Consider the following 24,122-nt stretch of genomic DNA (forward strand, 5'->3'; position numbering starts at 1 on the left):
TTTATCATCATAGATGTGGTAGTACGAAATGAAGGCGATAAGGCTACATTTGGAGAAGTGGCAGCCAAAGTTTGCGAGCCAAAGTGAAAGTCTTGGTGTTGTATGTGACGCACACCAGGACATCTCAATCGAGAACAGTGAAAGTTCCCTGAGAGGAGAAGAGCCAGGCCATCGGATACAAAGCATTACATCTTCGCATACGGTGTGGCAGTGGAGGAAATATTTGAACCAGGTGAACAACAAAACCAGTCTCATCGCATTCCTCTGAATGAATGGAAGAAGGCAGAGTGTCGTGAGAAGCTCAAGAACAAAGAGCTCTTTGCAACAGTTGGTGATAGACGCTACAAGATCGCGTAAGAAGGGAGAGAACTTCAGCGTGAGCAGGAAGAGGCAGATGGATGTTTGCTCCTCCATGCACCATGCACTCAGAAAGTGTTTACAGAAGGCCAGGAATGGGACTTCACATCAGATCTGCTGGACAGGCTGGAGGCATTCACATGCCTCCTGTATGCACCCGAGGCATCTGCTTTGAAAGTGAATGATTTGAGGTATCACCTGTTTTATGCCAAGAAAGGGGAGACTGAGAGCCATCAGTTGTCACCATGTAGGGATTGCTTGGAAAAACACACACAATGAGTCAACTGCCAAGCCGCCACCTGGAGATGCTTGGAGGAAGACGCTCACACTCCAAGCCCAGGAGGCAAGAGGGAAAAATGAAAAGCAACAAGGGACCGAACAGTTGGCCATCCGTTGGATGGAAGGCCAGACAGCTCCAGAAGCAACGTTGGATGTGCTGGCTAGTAACTGTTTAAGGATATGTGGAAGGCCAAAGTGCGTGTGTTTGGAAAATGGACTGAAGTGCACTGATATGTGCAAGCTGCAAGACTGTGAAAACCAGTCATCGCTCCCAGACATAGAGTACTGTGAGACTGGAGAAGACACTGAAGATGAAGATGACTTCTGAACTGTAACATGTGCAGTGTAACACAAACCCTAAAGTATATAGTGAGCCACGTTCACGCAAAGCAGAAAAAGTATTACTCTCACCTTGTTGTGATTCCTTTCTTTTTGTCCTTACCATGATATTAAGCCCTCTGGCAACTAGTCATGCATAGATGTCTATGGAATAATGCAATATGTGTCTGTATTTTAGAAAGTGGCGAATTAGGGGTAAGGTTAGAAATCATGTGCTTAAAGAAGGAAGGCTACAAAGTTTACAGTGCTATCACCTGTTTTCTATCTCTAGGGATGTACCTCTTGCCAAAAAAAAGGTAAGAGCATTTGTCACCTCAGATGGTGCCGATCCATCAAATTTTGGGTCTGGGCTAATCATCAACCTGTAAGTTTTGCATGATTTCAGAAACACAGACAAATACATCCTGCAGGAAAGTCTGACTTTTTTTTTTTAATAATTCGTTTTTATGCTTTAAATAGTACCATCAAATAATGTCAAGACAAATATGTAGTTTTATTTTGAAGAATTGTTCCTGAGCTGTGTTAAAAAATAAATATAAATACATTGATTCTGCAGAACATTTGCAGTCGTGCTACAACCATTACAGTACTTGACAAAAAGCCCCTTTTTGACAGGATCAAAACGTCTTCGACTGAACTGACAGAGACATCAACACAATCTTTTAGAGATTACTGGCTGTTGCATCAGCAGACAGCTTTAAACTGAGCTGTGGGGAAACAGGAACCGTGTCTGTGTCACTTTCACTGACCACAGGAATCTGAGGTCAAAGACACAATCAGTGGTCAGTTTTTTATAAATATATTCGCATCAGCACTGACTGGTTATCAAAAGGTAAGGAAAGAGCAGGAAACAGGTTCTCTACAAAAATAAGACGTGATGCATGCAACGTGCTCACACACAGTTCATTCTCCTGTTAGGTAATCAGGAATGTGTCAAAAACATTTGTAAAAAATGCTACAAAGTGTTGTTTCAGTCCTATAGCTGCCCTTATACATGTGCAACGCTCACTAATAAATAAAAATAAATAAATACATAAGCAAATAAATACAGGAAATCCCTATGCTGGGTGCAGAGGGATGACAAACTTGCATCCGAATGGTGAGTGGTAGCTGATGCCAACTTCTGAAAAGACCAGCTTGGGAATGCCGATGTCACAGAGGTAGAGTCTGCTCTCGTTCTCTGCTAAGGGCAGTGGGAGACCTAAAGACAGGGTCCACTTTGCCTCCACGATCTGAGGGTGCTTGCTAATTGGAGGGTCGATGCTCAGGACTGGAGCTCGGTTCCTGTTGGCCCAGTCAGCAGCTGACTGGTACCAGGACTGCTCCCTCAGCAGTGGGTTCTCATGGCTGTCGAGGCAGTTGATGACCAGGTCGACTGGACTTACTGGTAGCTCTGGGACACGAGCAGAGGAGGAGAAGACAAAAAGTGTTTTATTGTTGCTTCAGAAAATCATTACTCGGTACTCCTTTCAACAAAGTTTGTTTTCTTCTTGTATTACCTATATTTCAGCAATAAAATTGTAAAGTGCTCCAAATTATTTGTCAGTCTGCTCTTCCAAGTACAATGATGTACATCCACTAGAGGGCAGCATTTGCCTATGCTAGTCTGATTAACCACGGCAGAAGAAGGAACACTTGTACAGATACTCCGTCATTCAGAATGAAACTTCCCATCAGAGTGACTGAAACTAAAACGTTGGTGCGTTTTACCTCTGACGCTGGCCACCTGCAGACCGCTCGACCTGCTGTAGAGGCCAACTTCACTGGTGACTGAATCCTTCATCTTGACAAAGCCGGGCAGGAACAAAATAACCTCCGCTTCATGATTGGCAAGGTGTCTACCGCAGCTGATGCCTTGGGCGCCCTGAGTGTGGGGTCCACACAGGAGGACGACTGTGGGTCTCTGGTGGGCATTTTTTGGAGTGAGCCTGCGGACGATGGAAATATGATAAAGACATAAAAAAAAGCAACAACCAACCACCGCTTTGCACTGCTTCTGTTATCAAATATAACGTTTAAACCATCATTTCAGAAGCAGATGGATCAATACTGCAACACACAGCGGTTCACAATGCATTTAGGTATTTTAAACATCTGTCCCGTTATCCACCACTGTTTTTTTGTTGTTGTTTTGTTTAGTTTAGTTTTTTAGAAAAGGTATCTGATCTGTAACACATTCATTCTACAGCATCTATTCGAAAGCATCCTCACTTATAACATCATTACATTAATAAGAGACAAAAGGTAGAATGTAACTGTTTTACCCCGTCAAAAACCAAGGAAAACCTTATCAGAACAAACAAATACACATTAACAATGTCTCTGGGAACAGGTTGTCAGCAAGCTCAGGTTTACTGATATTTGCAACTATAAAAAAACCCATTTCTGTTGGCAACTTGTTGGTTTGAAATTTATGAGGAAAAAAAATACAATCTATGATACCATGTCAAGTTTATTAATACTGTTTCCTATTGATACATATTTCATATGAAGTTTATAGGACAAAATTGAAAAAAAAGAAAACGTGACTTTATTTCTTTTCGAAGAAGAACAAAAGGCTGCGTTTTACCTGTTCAAACAGGTTTAGACAGTCCAAGTCCAGCCATGATGAAATTTACAATAAATACTTCACGCACAAACTGAACCGGTGACTGTGTCTAAATTGATAATAACATAATGTTTATTCCTACAAACAGCATTTATTCTAGTTTGTTGATTACGTGCAAATTGCATGCAATTTTCTATAAAAGGTGAAACTCAGTAGAAAATAAATTTGTTAAAATTTTAGTATTAAAGATAAATGAACTATAAATAACTGCTCATACAACTATGGATTTAGCTGGAAGTTTTACAAAATAATTATGTATTTATTCTATATATAATACAGATTGTTTCGAGGGTGATTTGAGGCAATCAGAAAAATATTGGCACACCACTTTAGTATCTTTGATCTTTCTCCTACAAAGCAAAACTAAACTTGATCTGCGCTCAAACTAGTTCCAGTGTGAACCTGAGACTCTCAGGCATTACACGCTGCTAAATTGATGAAAAGGATCAAAGACAATAAACCTGTTTGTTATACGAGCCACTGCGCTGCTGTACTGTGATCCTAAATGAGACTTCCTCACCAAGAAAAACACAGGTGGGTAAAACCAAACAGCACGGTCTGTAAGGATGCTAAAATGCTGTGCAAGCGATTGACACCAATTAAAAATAAACCTCCCTGGAAGTCAAAATTAAACATCCAACACAGAAACATGGGAGTTAAAAATTTGGTTGTGAAAACTGGTACGGTAAATGCTTTTGCACTTCCCTAAAAAAAACAAAACAAAAAAAAACACAATCCAAGTTGGGAACTCATGGCTGACTTGCCATGGAATGTCCCTATATCTACTCAGACAAAGATGTTTGGCGCACTGTTGCACATTCTTCTTCTTATTTTACAAATGACTAACTTCATACTCATTCAGGCCTTCACACTACAATGAAGCCACGATCTGTATCCCTTACCTGTTTGGTCCACCAAGCAGCGAGAGAGCCATCTGACTGGAACAAACTCCAATCATCTCCAGCCTGCGCTCAGGAGTCAGGCCCTGGCGCTCCGCAGCCTCCAGCAGGCGCTTGTGAAGCTTGTAGGGAATGCTGGGAACGACCAGGCCTGAATCTGCAGAGCAAAGAAACACGGCAAATGTAAGATAAGGCAGTCCTATAACTTTCCTATTTCAGATGTAGTAAAATGTATTATTATTACTGCCAAGCAAAAGCATCAATATGATTTAAATACATCAGCACAGTTTTGCTTCAATTTGCCTGCTGGCCGTTGCAAACATCCCACAATGATCCTAATGAGAGTAAAAGCTATTCTTTGGAGAAAAGCCCTTCCTCCTCCTCCTGACCTGATCTTGTTTCTATCTGGGAAGATTCTCTGTTTCCTCTCCCGTTTGTCACTGCTGTCTGAGGCAACAAAGGGAAGACAGGCAATCTTTACAAAGCACGGCAAACACGAGGTACTCAGAGTGAGACGCCTAGTCCCCGTGGGCCCTGAGTTCACATGCACCATCGCATGGTTCTTTTTTGCTGTGGGACAGGGCTACCCTGGGCTGGACCCCCTACACAGCCTGCCGTCTCAGTCATAACACAGCAGGTTAGCGTGACAAAGAAGGAAGAAACATCCTACACATCTGAACACCTGCACCTGTGCCTCCACAGCCTGTGGTTACAGGACTGGGAAGGACTAGAGGACCCTGGGTAAAGAAAAAAAAAATACAATATTTCATTCAGTATTTTAACCGTAGTTATTAATCAAAAACAACAAAAACAAAAAAATTGTAAACTGCTATTTATAAGTGGTATTTTTATACAAGTCTAGATAAATTGAAAATCTGTGTTCATAATTTTCTACATAAAAAAACCCTAAAATCAACAAAAAACTCATTTCTTTTAAAAAAAAAGCACCAACATAAAAAGCTTTCTCTCTCCGTCACTGGAAATCTACAAAAGAGGTATCCTCTAGGTTACCAAACAGAGGTATTTGCACAAATAAAACTCAACAGAATTACAGCGTGTCTGCTTTATAAGACTGAATATGTATTCTTAACATTTTGAAATTCAGTTGAGTTCATCTTTAAGCAAGGCCTCAATTTAAAATTAGTTGCAGCAGTGCCCAACATATAGTTTGTTTTTTAAAAAAAAGAGATTTTTGTAACTATATGCATTGCAAAGTACTTGAAAATTATATATTTTACACAGAATGCTGAAGTTAAATATGTCAAGCGGTGACCTGGAAAACCTTAACTTGTATGTTTTTAAGCAGTAAATTGAGCTGCAGACATTTAATAACTGTAAAAAAAAATATTGTTTCCTTTTAGTAGCCTTCAACACTTTTCATGCTTCCTCAGACTTTATTTTTGTCCACCTGTTCGGCATACAGAGGTGAGTTTGTCTTATCAAAATAAGTTGTGAAAACCTAAAAGCATTGATCACTTCCTCTTTCTTCTTTCATAGTTTTGTAAATAAACCACATAAAACATCAGCGTATTTGAAAAGAAAAAGCACGCACAGACGATCAGACGATTTATGAACTAGGCTCCCAAAAAAATAAAAGCAACAACCAAACAAACAAAAAAGTTATATCAATACACCCTCAAAACCAAAACTAGAATGATAATTTAGTTTAAATTCTATATGGTAAATCAGTTCAGCAGATTATCAACTAAGTGCATGTTGACAGGACAAGATCCAGGAAAGATTTGTTAAGGAATTTATCTTTTCTTGATGTGTCGAAATCCATTTGTTTTCATGTTTGTCATTACGGTCATCCAACTATGTCACAATCGCTCCCTTTTGTGTACCTTTTGAATAACCGCATTACATAAGAACAAGTTCGCCTTTTATCGCTGCACAAACAGAAGTGTGTTTAAACCTTTAAAAAGAGCCCGTGCTAATCTTCTGCCGTCTATCGCCTGTGGCACATTAGCAGGGTAATGAAAGTCAAGCTGGGGGAGCTGCACGACTCAGAATCCCTTTGATAAACGAAGTTGCTGGGAGGCAGTTTATTCCCCACTGGCCTCTTACAGATCTCTGGCACAGCAGCTGATAATTTGGTGGCCTCACTGGTGTGCACAAATTCACACTAATGCCAACACAACATGACTACTGTTTACATGCAACCAGGTCAGACCCACACACACACATACTTCCACAAGATAATGTAATATAAACAGAGACTTAAGCAGGGCCTGACTAAAATACTCGCTTATCTTTGCGCCCCTCCCATTATTTTTATTGATACCGCACAAAGGCTGCTGATAGGTTTTGGTGGGCAGCAGAAATGTGGAACATGCCGGTCCTCGTGCGAGCGATAAGCACAGGAAAGTCAACTGCTTGCTGTCATGCAAAGCTCTGCCTTGAGTGCCAAGCTCAGAGGAAGTGGGAGTTGCACTCGTGTACACTCACTGCTTTTTAAACACCTCACCTGATGTTCTTCTGAGGTTGCCGCTACCAAAACTAAACCCCCACACCCTCGCTCCATACTCACGCCATCTCCTCCTCCTTCACACACGTTAAGCGATTTCTGCACGCACCTACTTTCGATACGGTGTGAGAAAAAAAAGAAGAAGAAAAACAAAAAAAAAGATCAGCAGTCAAGCAGTTCAACCAGGTGGCCAACGTTAAAATAAACTAAGCTGGAGGAAGCCCTTCAAGCTTGGCAGCGGATGGGACAAAAAACTAATCATGATCGCAGGATATGAGCAATATGTACAACTTGAGGCTGGGATTTCACAAGTAGTAAAATAGAACCAGCAGATTTGTACACACAACAAAAATATACCTCAGCAATGAGAGATTACGTGTACTCAGTGTGGTAAAATGGCTGGTGCTTGACAACCACAGCAGTCAGAGATATTGGACTTCTCAATCTGTGTTGCAGCTTATCTTATTTGCACTGCAGTTTCATTTGGGGTCAGTCGAAACAATAGCACAACTAAACTTACAGACTTCTACAATAAACAATGGTCTTAGAAAATGACTCGTCAAATCCCCATGTCAGTAAGTTATGTCAACGGAACCTACAGCTGGGTACTGTTTTTCTTTCTGTGTTCTTCTATTGTTGATTTATCTGTTTACTGGCAGAGATTCCAGGTCAAGAGCACTGCGGTTTGTTTCTGCTGGAGAGCTGCTGTTTATGTAAGGCCGTACGGCGGCACACTAATTACAGAGCGCGGAGGATAGGGATTATGATGACAGCCCTGGGAAGCGTATCTGTCTACGTGGTGAGAAAATAAAGCTCTGCTTGGTAACTATCCGCCAAATGGGAAGCAGGTACTGATATGTCACCCTTTTGGCAAAAATCCAAGAAACATCAACTCTGCGGCTCAAAACGTAGTTATTAGTAAAAATTAGGACAGTAAAAGCAAGGTTAATTTAAAAAAAAAAATAAAAAAAAAAAATATATATATATATATATATATATATATATATATATATATATGACTTATTTATACCTCATATAACTTATATCTTAAAATAGCAACATTCCCTTTGGCAAGTATTAAAGCTTAAAAACACCTTTTGTTGCCAGCTGAAAAGCTTGCTGTTCTTGTTTGGGGGATTTTTACCCATTCCTCCTGCAAAAAGGCTTCCACTTCTCAGGGACTCTTGTGTTATCTTGCATGCAAAGCTCGACAGAGATCTGCCCACAGGTTTCGGTTAGATGTCAGTTTAATAGGTTAGGCTGAGACACCGAGGGAGTAAGTGTAAAATACTCAGCTTGCACCTGCTGATGTACTCATCATGAACTTATTACAGGAACTGCACACACTATAGCATCAGCTGCAACATAAACCCAAACAATAATGAATCCACCTGTACACAGTGTTGAACAGTTCAAAAAATGGTATTTTCACAAGATTCTACAGGTTGGATTTTCCACAATAAATTCATCCATGGTTATGACAATAAAGAAGTCATCTTTTTCATTCCTTTAACTTGTTGACAACATTCATTCTTGTTCGGAGGGTCCTTTTTAGCCTCTAGTTCCAAGTTACGCTTTTCCCGACAGGAATGAAACCATCTGTGATGTAACAGTAAGGTGACTGGTTCAGAAAACTAAAAGGTGACCCGAGGTCATTGTTCACCCTAAAAGTTGTAAGCATAAATACGAGTTGCACAAATGAGCTTGCAAACCCTGAGCAACATCAAAATTGTTATGATTAGGCCTAGACGTGACTAAGATTTGATTTTGACCAGTCTACCACCTGCCGTGTGACTGTCCCGTCATTTCAGTAAAACAAGACAGAACAAAGACATTCAAGGTATTTTGTACTTAAAAAAGCTTTCTTGGTCTAAATGTCTTCATATGAACAGGCCAAAGTCGGCCTGATGTTGATACGCCTCCGAGCTGACAGCAGAGATAATCATAGAGCTGAACTGGCATGTATTTGTGCAGCACATGACTCTAATCAGCTGTTATCACTCAGTTGATTCTGTGACGTTGACTCGGTGAGTGTTAACACACACCAGTGTGTAAAATTCATAGCTAAACTTTGTAAAAGGTCAGGTTTTCTACTCTTTCTTGGTTCCCCAATTTATTCAACACAGTCAATGAAAAAAAGTAATATTTTAACTACAAATATATGGATTTTGAGACCACTGGCTGTGATGAAACATCTACACAAATGACTCAAATGACTCCAGTTTCTGCAAAGTGAGTTAATACAAACATAAAGTCACTCTTCTCATACCTTGGACTCCGGGATCTATCTTTCTCTCACGTTCATGGTTGTATTAACTTGTTATGTAACAATCTTGGAATCAGCTAGTGGGACAAAGGACAAGGTCATCATTTCAGTTCCCTTACTCTACAGGATAGTGTGGGAAATCAAAAGTAACCAGGAGTGCAATTGCATATAAAGCAATCTCTTTAGATTTTAATAATCTCTCTCTTTCTCTCTTTTCAGCTTTTAAAAAGTTTATCAACTGGCTCATAAGAAAATAAAATTTTGGACTTATTCTGTATAAATGTTAACCAAGCATATAGCTCCTCCCTCCCTCCACTGGGAACAGCAGATTATAATCCAGTACTTCTCACTACTACCTACTAATCTACTGATAGAGGCAACAAGCAAGAACTGTGAAGAGGCTACCACAGGCAACCATTTCTGAAGGGAAACAGACTGGGTTCCACCCTGTGAGCCAGATGGAGATGACATGAATGCCAAGACAGTGTGTGTGTGACAGACAATCTGTCTGCTGTATGGAGATCATCTACACAGGACAGCGAGGTTAAAAAAAGCCCTGCTTCACCAGTGGCCTACCTGACTGAATATGAAAAGCCACTAAACAAACTAAATTTCTGCTTCTTCAATCTTACACTGAGTCAGGACAAAGTCCCAGTGCTGTGGAAGACTTGCTGCTATTTGCCAATTCCATCTGTATTTAACAATTGTAGAGCCGTTACCCTAACGTGCCGTATCGTTTAACTCCCGGGGAGGCTGGCAATGGCTCGCGTTAAGTAAGTACTTTTCAGGACACACTGCAGTTTGCCCTAGGGTTGGGACTGAAGATAAAATAATTTACCTGCCTCGCTGAGTACATTCTTATCTGGACAAAACTGAGTGCATCGTGAGGATCGTGTGCTTTGATTTCTCCAGAGTGTTTAGTCCAAATCAGCCTGCACAAATACACAGCCATGTGGACTACTGAGTACCTCAGAAAGACTGAAGCATTTCACAAAATGTAGCAATATCCCCAGCAAAAGTACCAGGATGACTCTGTAATTGTAGGATAGGTCAATGGTGGACAGGAGGATTAGAACGGAGAACTAATGGAGAACTTTGTTGCAGCGTGGTGTGAGAACGATCAACTCATCTTGAATATAAATAAAACAATAAAGATGACTTTGGACTTTGGAAAAGTAGAAGTAAGGGGAAAACTATTTCCATACTGGGAGAAGAGGTGGAAGGTGGTGGGACAGTACAGATACCTGGGGATGCAGCTGGAAAACAGACAGGCAATGTGAACAAGTAGGACTGTATGAACGTTGGTAAGATTCCAGTTTCCTTCTTACCAGTGCAGTAATCTTTCCCCCCATGCTGAGGCACGGTTATCTGTCTGTACACGACAGGTTTCCCCTCCAGAATATTTTCATTGTGGCGATAGGACTGGGGTTTCAGCTCAGCCTGAGTGCTGTGACGCTGCGCCTTGTGACCATTGCTTCCATCAATCTGGGAGAAAACGGCAGCCTTGTCAAACAGAGCCAAGTTCCCCTCGAAGTCAAAGTCCGTGTCCAGGTCCTCGTTGGTACCGTCACCAAAGCACTCATCATCTTTAGACCTCACTGGCCCTCCGGCACCTCCGTTTCTCACACAGTTTCTTTTTTGCGAGGGAACCATCAGTCCTCTGCTGTTGGATGAACCTGCAGGCAGAGAAAATAATAATAATAATAATAAAGGCTGGTGACAAATCAAAAAATAAAAGAACAACAACAAACAAACAGGGAGCTGTGTAAAAGGCTCAATTTTAACAGTTCACTAATGTGACAAATAAAAAAACGACTTTAATTTGAATTTATTTTTTTCTCCTAATAGCCTAAAAATAAATTTAAAAAAGGAACATTTATCAATCTTAGACTGAAGACTTGTTTTTGTTGCCACTGCTGCCTTCTCATTGTTTTCCACTGACTGCTCCAAATGTATGCACCGTCACCTGCAATGAGAAGTGAGACTTCAAAAACACAGTTACGCCTGCAGACTTTTACTGCAAAGTGCACTCTCAGTTCACGGGGTAATTGTTTTCACTTCAAAGCTTTAGTGGTGAATTTGGTGACTTTTCACATTTGTGATAAATGTTAAACTCTATAAAACAGAGAAAAAAAGAAAACACTGAACTTACACTCTTATAACAAATGCAAAATTAAGAAATTGGGAATCAATTTTTTAAAATTTCTCTTCAAATATAAGTCACAAAAAGGTTTTTTTCTGGTAAAATTGATGCATTTGTTAACCCAGTCCTCACTGATACAGAATACAGCTACTAGTTGAAGAGCAGAATAATAACACAGTGCTCACATTTGATTCACCTTTGAAAGAAGCTGCCAAATTATGCAGTCAGGAAATCTGTTTCAAAGAGCATGATTCATTAAAACCGTGTCATTGCGTTTAAGTATTTTAAACTCTGCATCATCACTTGTAACCAATTCTGACTGTGAACTCTTTATTCTCTCACAGCTAGTGATAAACACCTGCAGAGAACAAACCTGCTGACTCACAGAACATGCATTGGCCAACCGAGCGCCACTTAATAAAGTTTACATAAATGTAAGGACAAACAAAAAAAAAAAAGAAATGAACCAAGGGCAAAAAAAAAAAAAGAAAAACTGGAAAAACCTGGCCTTCAACTCCAATCACGTACCGCTCTCACGCTAACCAGGAGACAGAGAGGCACAGTCGCACGCTACTGTCAGAGTGACAGCTAAGGTGCTTTGGCCTCTCGCACGCAAGACACTAGGAAACTTGGTTAGAAAACACTGGTGCAGAGAAAAAGTTGCTCACAAACTTTGACCTAAATTCATATCCGTCTAAAAAACAATATTTCTCACAAAGAGCACAACGGTGACGAGCGTCAAGGTGGTGCATCAAGACAAAATAGGCGTCTGCATTAATGCTTGGATTAAATATTAATACGGATGCGTCTAAAATGTAAAACATTAGTGGGACTGGCCCGACATGTTGGCGAAACGGTGTTAGATTAGTGTGTTCACCTTGTGTGAACAGGGTCAGACGTTAGCGTCCTAATTACTGCAAGCCAGCAGTGTCTTTATTTACAAGGAAGTGTTTTGTCATGCTGTGAATCAAAATCTGAATGAACTGGGGAGAACTCCAAGCCTAATGAATAACAGCTACAGTAGATAGGCGGTGATTTGACTTCAAACAAACCTGCCATCACAAATTTGCACAACTACAAGGGGTTACGATCAAGTTTCACTGCAGTGTACATAAATAATAAAAACATTTTTTTTTAAACTCTAACAAGGCTGTTTATAGGGTGCTTGTGATTTAGCACCTTTGTATTGGTCGCCTCCATGACGGTCATCAGACACAGCTGTTTTGTGCACGCGCAACAAGATTAAAAATCACAGAGTTCACAGCTGTATCACTGATGATCACTGTCGATAAGGATGAAACAGCAGCTAGGAATAAAACATGAATGTGGGGACAAACAGAAAACCTCAAGAGGGAATAATGCAATGCAAAGTGTCATGCAAACTGACCAACATTCATACAAAAAAAACATCAATCAGAGTTGGATAAATGAAATGTTGGGTAGATGGCTGGATGTGCAGAAAGTTTTAGATTATTTTATAACTACACTTGAGAAAGGGACTTGTTGCTGGTTTAAATGCATGCATTAGCTGGAAAATCTAAAAAGAAAACATAAATCCAGATGCTCTTGATTGTCGTCCTTATTTGTATGTGAATTTTAAACCACAACCAAACACACAAGCATCGCTATGTATTAAACAGAGCAGGTCAGTCAATCAAACGGGAAAGTTTTAGGCATGAATGCATTGAGCTGTGTGGACTTTTAAACTAACAAATTGTCAATTTTGCTGATAAAAGTTTCATTTCCCCCAAAGCAGAACTTTATGACATATTTTTGCCCAGCTGATGAAATTATCATTTTGGGTTAAAGCATCATGAAAAAAAAGTTGCATTTCTAAACTTACTTTCCAATCTCTAACAAAGATCAACGGCTGATATTCGTAAATGATTCCTGGAATGTGTGATGTTGTACAAGCAACAGCCCACCGTGTTTCCCGTCGTTGTGGCCGGGACCTTTTTCGGGAGTCTGGCATTGCGTGTGAAAGCATCAGCCCTGCCCAAGCCACTCAGCACTTTGGCCCCCATGCAATTTGGGCATTAGTTCCCTGGCCACCAGCCTGAGCGCTAGAGATTAAAATAAAAAGTCAAAATGTAAACATTGCTTCCACAATTGATATCACTTTGGCCTTCCGAGCACACTGGGATAACGTGGCTTCCTGTAGGGGGGGGGGGGGTCGGTTTCCTGTGCGGGCCAGTAGCAAGCGAGGGCAGGGAGAGAAAGGACAGGAGGGCACAGAGGCACAAAAGCCAGGCTTTAGGAGCAGACACGCAGAGGGAGGGGGAATGTTTATTGATTTTAGTCCCACACATATTGTAAAGAGGAACTGTGGTACAAGCCTTTAGCACGCTATGGGAATCTTATGGGGGGTGGGGGTGGGTGGGTGTGTCAGGGTTCAGTTCTCCAGCTCAAGTTTCTCAATATGTACCACAATGATCTCACTCACAAGCACACGCACACACACACATGCCGAGTTACAGAAAATTTGGGAGTTGCGTTGGATTTAGTCATTAAATAGAACAGGAACACGCAATTACTTTTATATTGTTTAGGTTTTATTTTTAATGCACAAAGGATCATTTGTGCAACAATGCTGCAGAACGCTGCGGTGTGCGGTGGCCAGGTTTGTGACCTCTGACTCCTCTATTGTTTGATTATCCTGAATGTGAAAGTGAACCAGCCTTAACACATTCCTGCACAGGCCACAGAGCTGTCCAAGTACACATCCTGCTGACTGGATGTTGTCTGCAGGAAATGCTGTTTTAAACTGATCTAATCAGGGAGGCTGAGTAACATTTTCTGATTTTTACAGCCTCGTGTACAGGCTGGGAGAAAACAGATGGTTATATGAAGGTAGAGGATTTCAAAAAGTATATATTACTGCAAAAAAAACAGAAAAATGTAGGACAATACCATGAGACATGTATAATACTAAACTGTAAAATTATTTTATAGACAGCAGAAAATCAAAGCACTATGTTGGTAATTAACACTGACCATTAAGGTTTCAAAAACACCATCAACTAAGTATCAAATAACGTCCCTTTCAAATCAATACTAACATTTTCTAAAGAGGAATACTGACTCCAAGCAACCTCTGAGAATTGTAAGAACTGGAGAAAACAAGTGGATGGCAATATTACAAATGATTTAATCAAACCTTTCTACAGAGCACCAGTACAAACACCCTTCCACTGCACAGATCGAAGTGTCATATAAACATAAACAGAAGCTTCATGATGATAATAATGATAATACGATGTTTAGGCTGAGGCAGATTTGTTGGACCGCATTCCTGTTACCTTGTCATTCTGTTGTTTTGACAAGAAAAGGAGTTATAAGTAAACCAAATAAACACTGCCTTAACTGTGATAAAGCTACATTTTTATTGCTTTGAAACTGTTTTACCTCAATAACCACCTATTGATCAAAGCATGAGCAGTCCTGGACGCGAGCTTAATACTGAGGGAACAGAACCAGCAGGAGAACGCTGTGCTAGCCTCCCACATATACACAGTTTATACCTGTCTAAGAAATGCTTCCAAAGAGCTACAAAACACAGCTCTTTCAGAGAAAATATTAGGCTCTAAATTGAAGAATTTATTTGTGGTTTGACACTGCAAACTTTCATCTATAAACCTCCTCTTTTACCGAAAAATTGATCAACAATAAAGGACACAATTATTATTTTTTATTAGCCAGAATGTGGACGGTCTTTGCAGAGCGTTAGAAAGGTCTTAGGCACGCATTACGAATGCAGTGAGCTCCTAATTCCATGTGATGGAGCATAAAAGGTCAGTAATGCTTTTGAGCACGCACAAAACCTGTAGCCAGGTCAGGTGTTTATCAAGGTCCTGGGTGGAGCATTGTGGAGTAGAGTAGAGTGGCAGCGTGTCCAAGATGTGGGGCCCACCCACACCAGCATGGCGTGATCATTGAGAATTTGAAGCAGGACTGGCCATGCCGGCCTCTTGCCTCGGCTACGACTGTGATCATGACAAGGTCGTGGAAAGAACAAAGCACACACGTCATACCCAGGGAGGTAGCATTGCGCTAGTATGCTAGAAGCAAAATACCTATTTGGCAAATATTAGTTTAGAGGGGGAGTGTTACACAGATCAGGTGGTAAATCTGACACATATATGAATTTAAATGTATACATAAAGTGGCATGTGGATTACGTAGCAATTTAACTTCCCTTCAAACAATAATTGCTGTAAAAATAGTTAATTAGAGAAGAACCGATCAAGAAGCAAAGGTCAGAGAAAATAAATAATAAAAAAGAAAATCTCAAACTGTTTACGGCAGTATCTCACTGGGTTTGTGACCAAGCGACTGGTGAGGTTTGGGTGGCTATTTTTTTTTTTTTTAAATCATGGCCTATTTTTATCTGCACATCTCAAAAAACTGTATTCTAGGTTGTGCACATTATTTTGTTGCCCACTTCTGTGCACTCCTTGGCAGCCACCCACACATTTATGACACAATCTAGTGGAGCACACTTTTGAATTGAAAACAGCAATGGACCAGTTTTATAAGATTTACTATTTATTATCGGCGTGGTTTTTAGAGCCAGACATTCAGGGCTATGGTCTTGGATATTTTCAGTCATAGGCGAGCTCTTGTGTAGATATCAAAATATAGCTTCAGAAGGTTTAGAGATACCCGCAACAACTCAATGACTAGTTTGGGAGAAAATTTGTTACCAGCAACGAGGCTCTGTGACTCCCGCAAGGTAACCGAGATCCCTCATGAACGTTTCGAGACATTCTGGAGACTCCCTTGTGAATGCCAACTTGTCACCATACTACCATTAATTATGGTAGTATCAAAATGTCTTAACTATTCCTACTAACCAGTCAAAATAACCTATTACTTCTGTCTTTCCAATTTCTGTGAAATGATTTTACAACCTTATTTCCTAACAGCCATTTTGGAGCTCCATAACAATGTTAATATTTGCTTTCAACCACAGAGCACAAACAGTGTGGAGATTAAACTTGAGTTCATGTGTTTGCTCACCTCTGCGAGGGATGGAGATTGGAGCTGTGCTGGAATGAAACCTGTTGGTTGCTGCATGACTGTGAGTTGTTTTGTGGCTCTGGCCATTATGTCCTGCTGATATGAAGCTGGGTTCTGTTGCGTTCCCCTGGCCAGAGCTGGGTTTGGTCACCGTGTTCTGAATACCTAGAAACTTTAGTTCCTTGATATCCATGGCACTGGAAGAAAATATAGGAATACCTAACATTATCAAATTTAAAAAAAATGAACTGTCCGTGGAAACATTTCTCTATTAAGCATTTTTCTAATTCTTTTAAAAGACATTATTAGAAAAATACACAATGATTACCAGAACAAAAAGATCCTCGTAAAGAAGAAAATAAATGCCATGGGAGTTATTGTTCACAAAGATACATAAAAATCTGAAAAGTGCTCAGCTTAAACAAAACCAAAAGGAAGGAGTGCTTTTAAAATAAAATACCAAAAACAGATAGAAATGAATAGAAATGAAAGAATAATGACTTGTGTAAAGTAAGTTCATCTAAAGCCTCAGATGAAAGCACCTCTTGAAGGCATTTTACATGATTGTCAAACATTGTCAAACCACACTGGTTTCCTGATTTTCTGCAGCAATCAGCACATAATCAGCATTTGACATTACCATAACCTCCCATTTTAAGTTTTTTTAAACCAGTTTTTTATATGCAAGTGTGTTGAGAATTGTTGTTTTAGTTCAACTTCAGCTTTGTCATTAAGCTGACTTTTCAAATTTGTTGTTAAATACAGTAAGTGATCAGAAAACTATCCTGCTAAAGGCACCAAAAACAGTCACTGTAATTTGCTTGGTTTTTGGCCAAAAAAACTGAATTGTTGATCCAAAACAGAGCACAGAGGTCTGATCAAAGAAAACCTCCCATGAGGACAAATTTGTGCAACCTCTCACTTCTTTGGTCCGGACAAATTTAAAAATCATCTGCAAATCCTGAATAAAAGTTTATGAGTTTCAAAAAAAACCTTCCCTTGTGTTAAATCGTTTTCCAAGTCAGATGATTTAGGATGTAATGATACTTTCTATATTAGGTGGCTTCAAATCTAAAACAAATTATTTTATTTTTAATAGATTTGATGGAGCGGATAATGCAGAGGTGTACAACTTTTTTCCACTAAAACTGATCTGCGTTTTTATTAAGATGACTGGCTTACGTCTCTTATTTTGAGTATATAACCTTTGTTAACAGTCACTAAGAGTAAAAGAAACCCAGTGAAGGTGTATGTGTCAGATGGTGCAGCAGTGAAACCCTCCTTTTTTACCTGAATGTGACCTCAGGAACAGAACACCTGACTCCGTTATGATAGGGCTGTCTCAGTGAGATGGTTTGACCGGCTCCGTCAACAGATGACACCTCTCCCTGATAAACTCCCAACGTTAGCCCGCAGTTTATGGACACTACGCTGCCCAACCAATCCGCCGCCATTCCGCTCACTGTGAACCTGTGGATGAAAAACAGAGGCATGAGAAGTTACAATGGGTGCTTTGATGACCTGTGAGGTGCTAAATAAGAAGATAAAACATATTTAACTAGCTGGGAAAAATTGTGTCACTTACTGAATGATAACCTTCTATACTGTGCAGTAGTTTTATAAAGGAACCATTGAGAGCTTGTCTGAAGGTGATGTGAATTAGAAGTGAATCTGTAAAAACAAACCCAGGAGTGTTTGTGGTTCTAAAGAAAGGGGCTCATGCTGTACCGAGATTTAATAGAAATATTACATTCTGAATACGACTGAGACAAAGAATCCACACGTAGAGCAGAGTTGCAGTAAATACGCCAACAGATCAAGTCACGGTTCAAATAAATCGTAAACATTTGGCGCTGAACATCTGCGATGCTGCGTCAGCTAGCTTCACGGCTAACATTAGCTCTGGTTCTGTAATGTATTTTCATGCAGACAGGGAGTGGCCCAACAAGTATCAGAGATGTTATAATATCCTGCTTCACTCTTTCCACTTCAGGGCAGATTGATTTACCTTGTAGAGAAGCCCGTAAAGAGAGGCTAAAGTCCACCAGGACTAAAGATGCTGATTCTGCTGTTGTTCCGCGTTGACGAGTGACGTCACTTCCGCTTTCTCCCACGTTGGTTTGTTGTGATTTTTTTTTCTTTAATGGGTGTGTTTCTGACTGATGTTAAAGTACAACTGAGAGATAAGTGTTAAATTGCTGCACTTCATTTATACATTTTGGTAGCTTACACTCCTATCTTCTCTCTAATACTTTTTAATACATCAATATTAGCATTCCTCCTAATCAAAACAGAAAAGTAACACATATGTAAAGCAAGACTTGTACTTGTCAGGGTCTTTACAATTTATGCAAATACATTCTCCCTGTCTAGAATGAACGTTGTGGAAATCGAAAATATTTCCAATGTGTGCAGGAGTAAATAGTTACATTTTTTATTTCACCTGCTTTTATGCTTATGATGGCATCAAACTTTTTAATTAATCTTTTAAACATTATGATAAATATTTCCCAGTACCCTGATAGACCTGTCCAGGGTGTACCCCACCTGGAGAACTGAATTAGCCAGGTACAGAAGATGGATGAATGGATAGATGATGAATGGATAGATGCTCGATAGAGGATGAATGGATATTCCAGTTACTAATGATTAACATTACTATGAGGACTTGATATTCTTAATTTTACTACCTTTTTACTAGTTATTATATATTTAAAATTACATTAGAAATATCTTTAATAGTGGAAAATCTAAAACAGACAGATGACTACCAACAGCTACTAGAGGTTTTTCTAATTCTGTTTCAGATATCCACAATGTTCATTCTAGACTAAAAACGTGTACGTGCACAGTAGATATCTAAAGCTGACGGTTTGATACACATGAATGGGAAATGTGTCATCATTTGAAATGTTGTGAGTAGGATGATGATAGATATCTGCTTTGAAGATCCTATCTCACCATTATATAAAACATTTGTTTGGCATTTCGGTGCATGTTTGTGAATTCATTTCAAGTCAGGCACACAGCAGGATGTTCAGTACAGCATTCTTTTTTATTATTAATGACATTGGTATTAGTATACTCAAAAGAGTACACACCCTTACATCATAAACAATAACTGATATAATAAAGACAAAATGTTGTACAACTTGGTAATAGTTTTCCAGAATTATTTGAACTGCCACAATAAATCATTTCATTTTATAAAAAAGTATTTCACCTCAAACATTTACATATGTTTGGATCATAAAAATGACCTATCAAATATATAGAGATGTTGATAAACAAACAATCACATTTTGGGATACAAATATAGCTTCAGTGTTGACACCTATAGTATAATGAAATGAAAACAAATAGCTTACAAGTATGATACGAATTCACTTGCAGTGTCCTTCATATTAATGCCTATCGACTAAAACACTCAGGTTCCAAATGTTGAACAGCTCTGATTGTTTGTTTTCTAATTTCTGAATGGGATCTTTTTATGTTACAGAACCACACAGCAGAAGAAACAAGTATCTCCTTAAACTTCCCCGAGAAGTAGAAAAACTTGCTTTGAAAACTAAAAACATCAAAAACAAAACATTTCTTACAATTTGCATAGAGCAAACTTCATTTATCTGCCTTAATGCCATTAGCTCTACAGATAAGTCACCCTCACATTCTTAAAAAAGATACTTCTTTCGCTGACTCTTATAATCTCAGCGTCAACGTAGACCACCTTCAGAGTCTTACTTTCAGAATTACAGATAGCTTCACTGTGCATTCTCATCTCTTAATTTGACTCCCAGGTGGCAGCGTTTGTGTTTCATCGTGAGGCCATACTCAGGGGTCAGGTCCAGTGGCTCTCCAGGCAGCTGGTAGAAGTGCAGCTTCTGGATAATGATTGCCAAGAAGAGGAAGACCTCATTTCGTGCAATGACCTCGCCGATGCAGCGCCGCCTTCCCAGGCCAAAAATAACCACCTTCTCTCCATCAAGTTTGTTGACCTCAGTCCCGTCATCACTGAGGAAACGGTCTGGGATGAAGGACGACGGGTCTTCCCACAGCTCCCTGAAAGGTGGAATGAATAAGAAAACATTAAACAGGCTTTAAAACATAATGAACTGGGTATTTAAATTTTATCAGCTCCTTTTATTACTTTGTAATTAAAGTCTAATATCAGTATTACTACGATAAAGTAAAACTTACGGGTCATGATTTATCTGCCACTGGTTGATGAAGACACACGTATCTTTGGGAATGAAGTAGCCATTCAGAGATGTGTCTTTTGTAGCGCTAAAAAAGAAGACAAGCATGACAATCCATTAGGTATTTATTAGCATCTATCACATGCATTCTTATGTCTATGCCAATCACATCTATGTGTCCAACTTCTTTTTTCTCTGCAACACTTTGCATATCCATGACAACATATTTCTTAAGCAAATATGTTACTTTCCGCTGTGTTTAAATAGACAAACCTTACCAGTGTGGGATGGTGAAGGGCAAGTATGAAGAATGGCGAAAGAGCTCCAGGATGAAGGCCTCCAAGAGGGGTAAGTTGTTTCTGTCAGAGAGGGTGGGAGTACGATCCAGACCTATTTTTTCCTCTTAAAACAAGAAGAGACAATCAAATGGTTAGAGAGCCACATTCAAATAGGTGAGCAGGGTATGCATTTATGTCAAGTGTTCATGAAAGTTATGCAACAATAAATTTGCAAAAGAAAAAGCTGAACTTACTGATTTCTGTAAAAAGCCTCTCCTCTATCTCTGGATAAGCCACTAAGTACATCACAGCCCAGGACAGACCAGTTGAGATCGTGTCGAAACCTAGAAGACAAACAAAAGCTCTGTGAGGAAGATGCTGGTTTTTTTTTTTATAAATTTGTGATTACATTTAGTTTTATCAGCTCTATCACTCAACATGTACTAAACGTACCAGCCCCAAACAGGTCATTGACAATTCCAACGATCTTCTCATCTGATATCTGGACGTTGGAGTTCTCGTCCAGCTTCCTGTCCTCACAGTGATCAATCAGGGAGTCTGTGATGTCACGGATGTTGTCCTGAAAGTAAATCATTAAAAGGTCAAGATAATGCTTGTCAGGTAGATTGGGCTGATTGATATTTTATAACAGGCCATGTATGTAGGGGGTACCTTGTCAAAAGTGATGTAGTGCTCACTGACAATCTTTTGAACAAAATTGCAGAAGCGGCTGTTGATGTCGACAAACTTCTTCATAGCTTTGTCGGGCAGGTACTGCAGAGCAGGGATGAAGTCTGCTGGGTTTCCACTGCCTGTCACCTTGACAAAATCCTCAGAGAGGTTTATCAAGCCCAGCAGCTCCTGGTCGTGGTGGTCATAACGCCGGCCAAAGCACATGCCACAGATCACATTGGCAACAGAGACAACGATGTAGCGGAAAGGGTCGAATTTGCCTTCTGTCTTCATGACGTTGTTTAGTTCTTTGATCAGATACTCAGACTCTTTGCAGATGTGCTCTTCCAGCACACAAGAGTACTCTGAGGTTGTGCCTTCCAGGTTGGAGAAAGAACGCAGCGCACTGTAGGCCAGCTTTCTGCGAGTGCGCCAAATGCCAGCTTTGTCTGTGCTGAACGCCAGACTCTTGCCATCGTTGATGAAGCTGAAGCTGTACAGGTCAGGTCTGCCGGAGAAGTCGTCCCCTTGTTTGGTGAGAGCCTGTTTGACAGTTTCATAACCACTCAGAACGACAACAGGACGTGAGCCAAGCTGAACCTGGAAAACCTCTCCATAACGCTTGCTCATTTCAGTGAGACTCAGGTAGGGTTTTCTGCCCAGCTCCAGCATATTCCCTATGACAGGGAGAGCTCTTGGGCCGGGGAGCCGACGAAGCCCCTCGGGAATCTTTGTGCTGTAACGCTTGAGGGCCAGGTAGACCAAGCAGAGCACCACCAATGCTAGCAGAGCCTCAAATACAGACACTGCTCCAAAGATCGGCAGAATCATTAATGCCATGATGACAACTTTTTTTTTTCTCGTATTCTGCACAACCTGTAAATTAAATAGGAGGGGCATTAGATCATTGTTGGCAAGGAGAAGAAAAGGTGTTGTGCAACAAATTGTACGCTCAGTTAAGTTTGAAGTAACTGAGAACTGAGCCATGTGCTTCACTCTGTACTGCAGTTTGATCTTTGCACACAGTTAGATAATGTACAATGGCAGATGTACTGTACACTTAAAACTTCCCTTATGACTTACTGGCGTACAGGTTAATGCAAAATGCACATGCAATACTCATTTATATTTAGGTTAGTCTTTAGAAAGCATTTTAGCTCTAATCTGACAAAAAAAAATTATATAATTGGCTTACCTTTTGTTGAATGAAGATGAGATTTGAGAGGCGCCTGTCCAAACTGGCCGAGAAGAAAAGATCGATTTGCAAAGCTGTTCTCCAAGTTACCTCTCCTAACTCTTTAAAACTGAGTGGACTCTTATTTTTATAGAGCACCGAGCAATGTGATTGGCTGCTCAAGATGTGACATCATCACCCCCCCTCCACCTCTCTCTCCACCTCTCTGTTATGAATGAAGTTTGAAACAGAAAAAAAAACAAACCTTGTGTGCTGGGGTGGTATCTGAATTAGTCTTGACATTACACAATTTGCGTGCTGCACGAAGTCTTCCTCACGGAACCATTAGAGGCAGAGCCAGATTCCCGCCGGCTGGTAATCTGTTTCTAACCTGTGATGGCTCTTGAACTTCACCTCATCTGCTGCTCTGCAGGTTGTTACTGCTCGCAGAAACAGTCATGTTCATCATTTTTTGCGCAAACCATGGGGCTCCTATAAAGCCTGATAAGTGCTTGTGTTCTAGCTTTTTTTTATCCATTTCTGTCCATCTTTGCGCACTTTGGCTCTATCTGTGCAAGTATTTGCTGACGCAGAGGCTTTCATTCATCCGAGTCTGATCACTGTGTGGATAACAGCAGAGGAGTTTTCTTTCTGCACGTCCAAAGCATAAAGGAATAAGTTGTGGATGTTGCTGGACTTGATGTCAGAGGAAGGAATCGATCATTAAAAACCTTCATGCATCCTCTTGCACTTGTTAAAAAAAAAAAAAAAAAAAACAGATGTCTTTGCGTGCCTGCTGCCTACCTGTGTGTTCTCTGGCACAGTTAAAGATTGACCATTTGCGTGAGAGGGAGGGGGTGTGGTGGGGTGGGGGTGCCAGGCAGCGCTGCTGAAGTGAGAGGGCAGATGAGTTCAGTACCGCTCGTCTTCGTCCTCTTTTCAACTTTTTATAACCGGCTTCTCTGCACAGGTAGAACTGCAACCTGCAGACTTCATTTTTAGTTTATTTTTCGTTGTCTAACCACCTGGCTTTAGTCACTGCAAAATAAATAAATTGGAGCACATCTATTACCACCACTGATGGTCCAAAAACTCTACAGAACCTCAGTCTTTGGATTGAGGAAAGTTCTGCAAACGGATTTAGGACCCTCTCTGGGACTAACAATAAATCAGCTCTGCTCTGACTGGAAATAAGCTGTGGGAGCCCAGCTCATGCCTGTTTTATTTATTGAGTTTATAGTTTGATCTGCTTCCACATGCACTCTTAACTCATGTTTAGATCATCACCAGAAATATTTTAAAAATATCTTTATTTTTCTCCGTAATATACTCTTAAAATACCCTTTTTTCTCGTTTTGTTAAGCAACTGAACTATTTTTCTTGAAGATAATATTTTTTCTTCATTTAAACAAACTTCTGAGACGA

The 24,122-nt window shown here is 40.1% G+C and overlaps 2 protein-coding genes across 4 annotated transcripts; both read right to left on the reverse strand.

Annotated features, from left to right (window-relative positions):
• Window positions 1–1,444: 1,444 nt before the first annotated feature.
• Window positions 1,445–18,482, reverse strand: LOC108243345 (enhancer of mRNA-decapping protein 3). 2 transcript variants are annotated; one of them, XM_017428712.1, is made up of 8 exons: window positions 18,386–18,458; window positions 17,963–18,048; window positions 17,668–17,847; window positions 16,378–16,574; window positions 10,544–10,891; window positions 4,486–4,639; window positions 2,686–2,903; window positions 1,445–2,368 (listed from the first exon to the last, which is right to left on the reverse strand). In XM_017428712.1, exons 3-8 carry the CDS (start codon window positions 17,829–17,831, stop codon window positions 2,034–2,036), a joined length of 1,416 nt encoding a protein of 471 aa, XP_017284201.1. In that variant the 5' UTR covers window positions 17,832–17,847; window positions 17,963–18,048; window positions 18,386–18,458; the 3' UTR covers window positions 1,445–2,033. The 2 variants fall into 2 exon arrangements, with proteins under 2 accessions (XP_017284201.1, XP_017284200.1); XM_017428711.2 differs by lacking the exon at window positions 17,963–18,048 and having other exon boundaries at window positions 18,386–18,482.
• A 931-nt stretch (window positions 18,483–19,413) lies between these two features.
• Window positions 19,414–22,850, reverse strand: LOC108243353 (cytochrome P450 1A1). Of its 2 annotated transcripts, XM_017428724.3 has the most exons (7): window positions 22,719–22,850; window positions 21,524–22,399; window positions 21,305–21,431; window positions 21,106–21,195; window positions 20,852–20,975; window positions 20,575–20,661; window positions 19,414–20,436 (listed from the first exon to the last, which is right to left on the reverse strand). In XM_017428724.3, exons 2-7 carry the CDS (start codon window positions 22,361–22,363, stop codon window positions 20,139–20,141), a joined length of 1,566 nt encoding a protein of 521 aa, XP_017284213.1. In that variant the 5' UTR covers window positions 22,364–22,399; window positions 22,719–22,850; the 3' UTR covers window positions 19,414–20,138.
• Between the last annotated feature and the right edge of the window lie 1,272 nt (window positions 22,851–24,122).

The sequence above is a fragment of the Kryptolebias marmoratus genome, linkage group LG15 (assembly GCF_001649575.2).
Source record: "Kryptolebias marmoratus isolate JLee-2015 linkage group LG15, ASM164957v2, whole genome shotgun sequence".
NCBI classification, from domain to species: domain Eukaryota; kingdom Metazoa; phylum Chordata; class Actinopteri; order Cyprinodontiformes; family Rivulidae; genus Kryptolebias; species Kryptolebias marmoratus.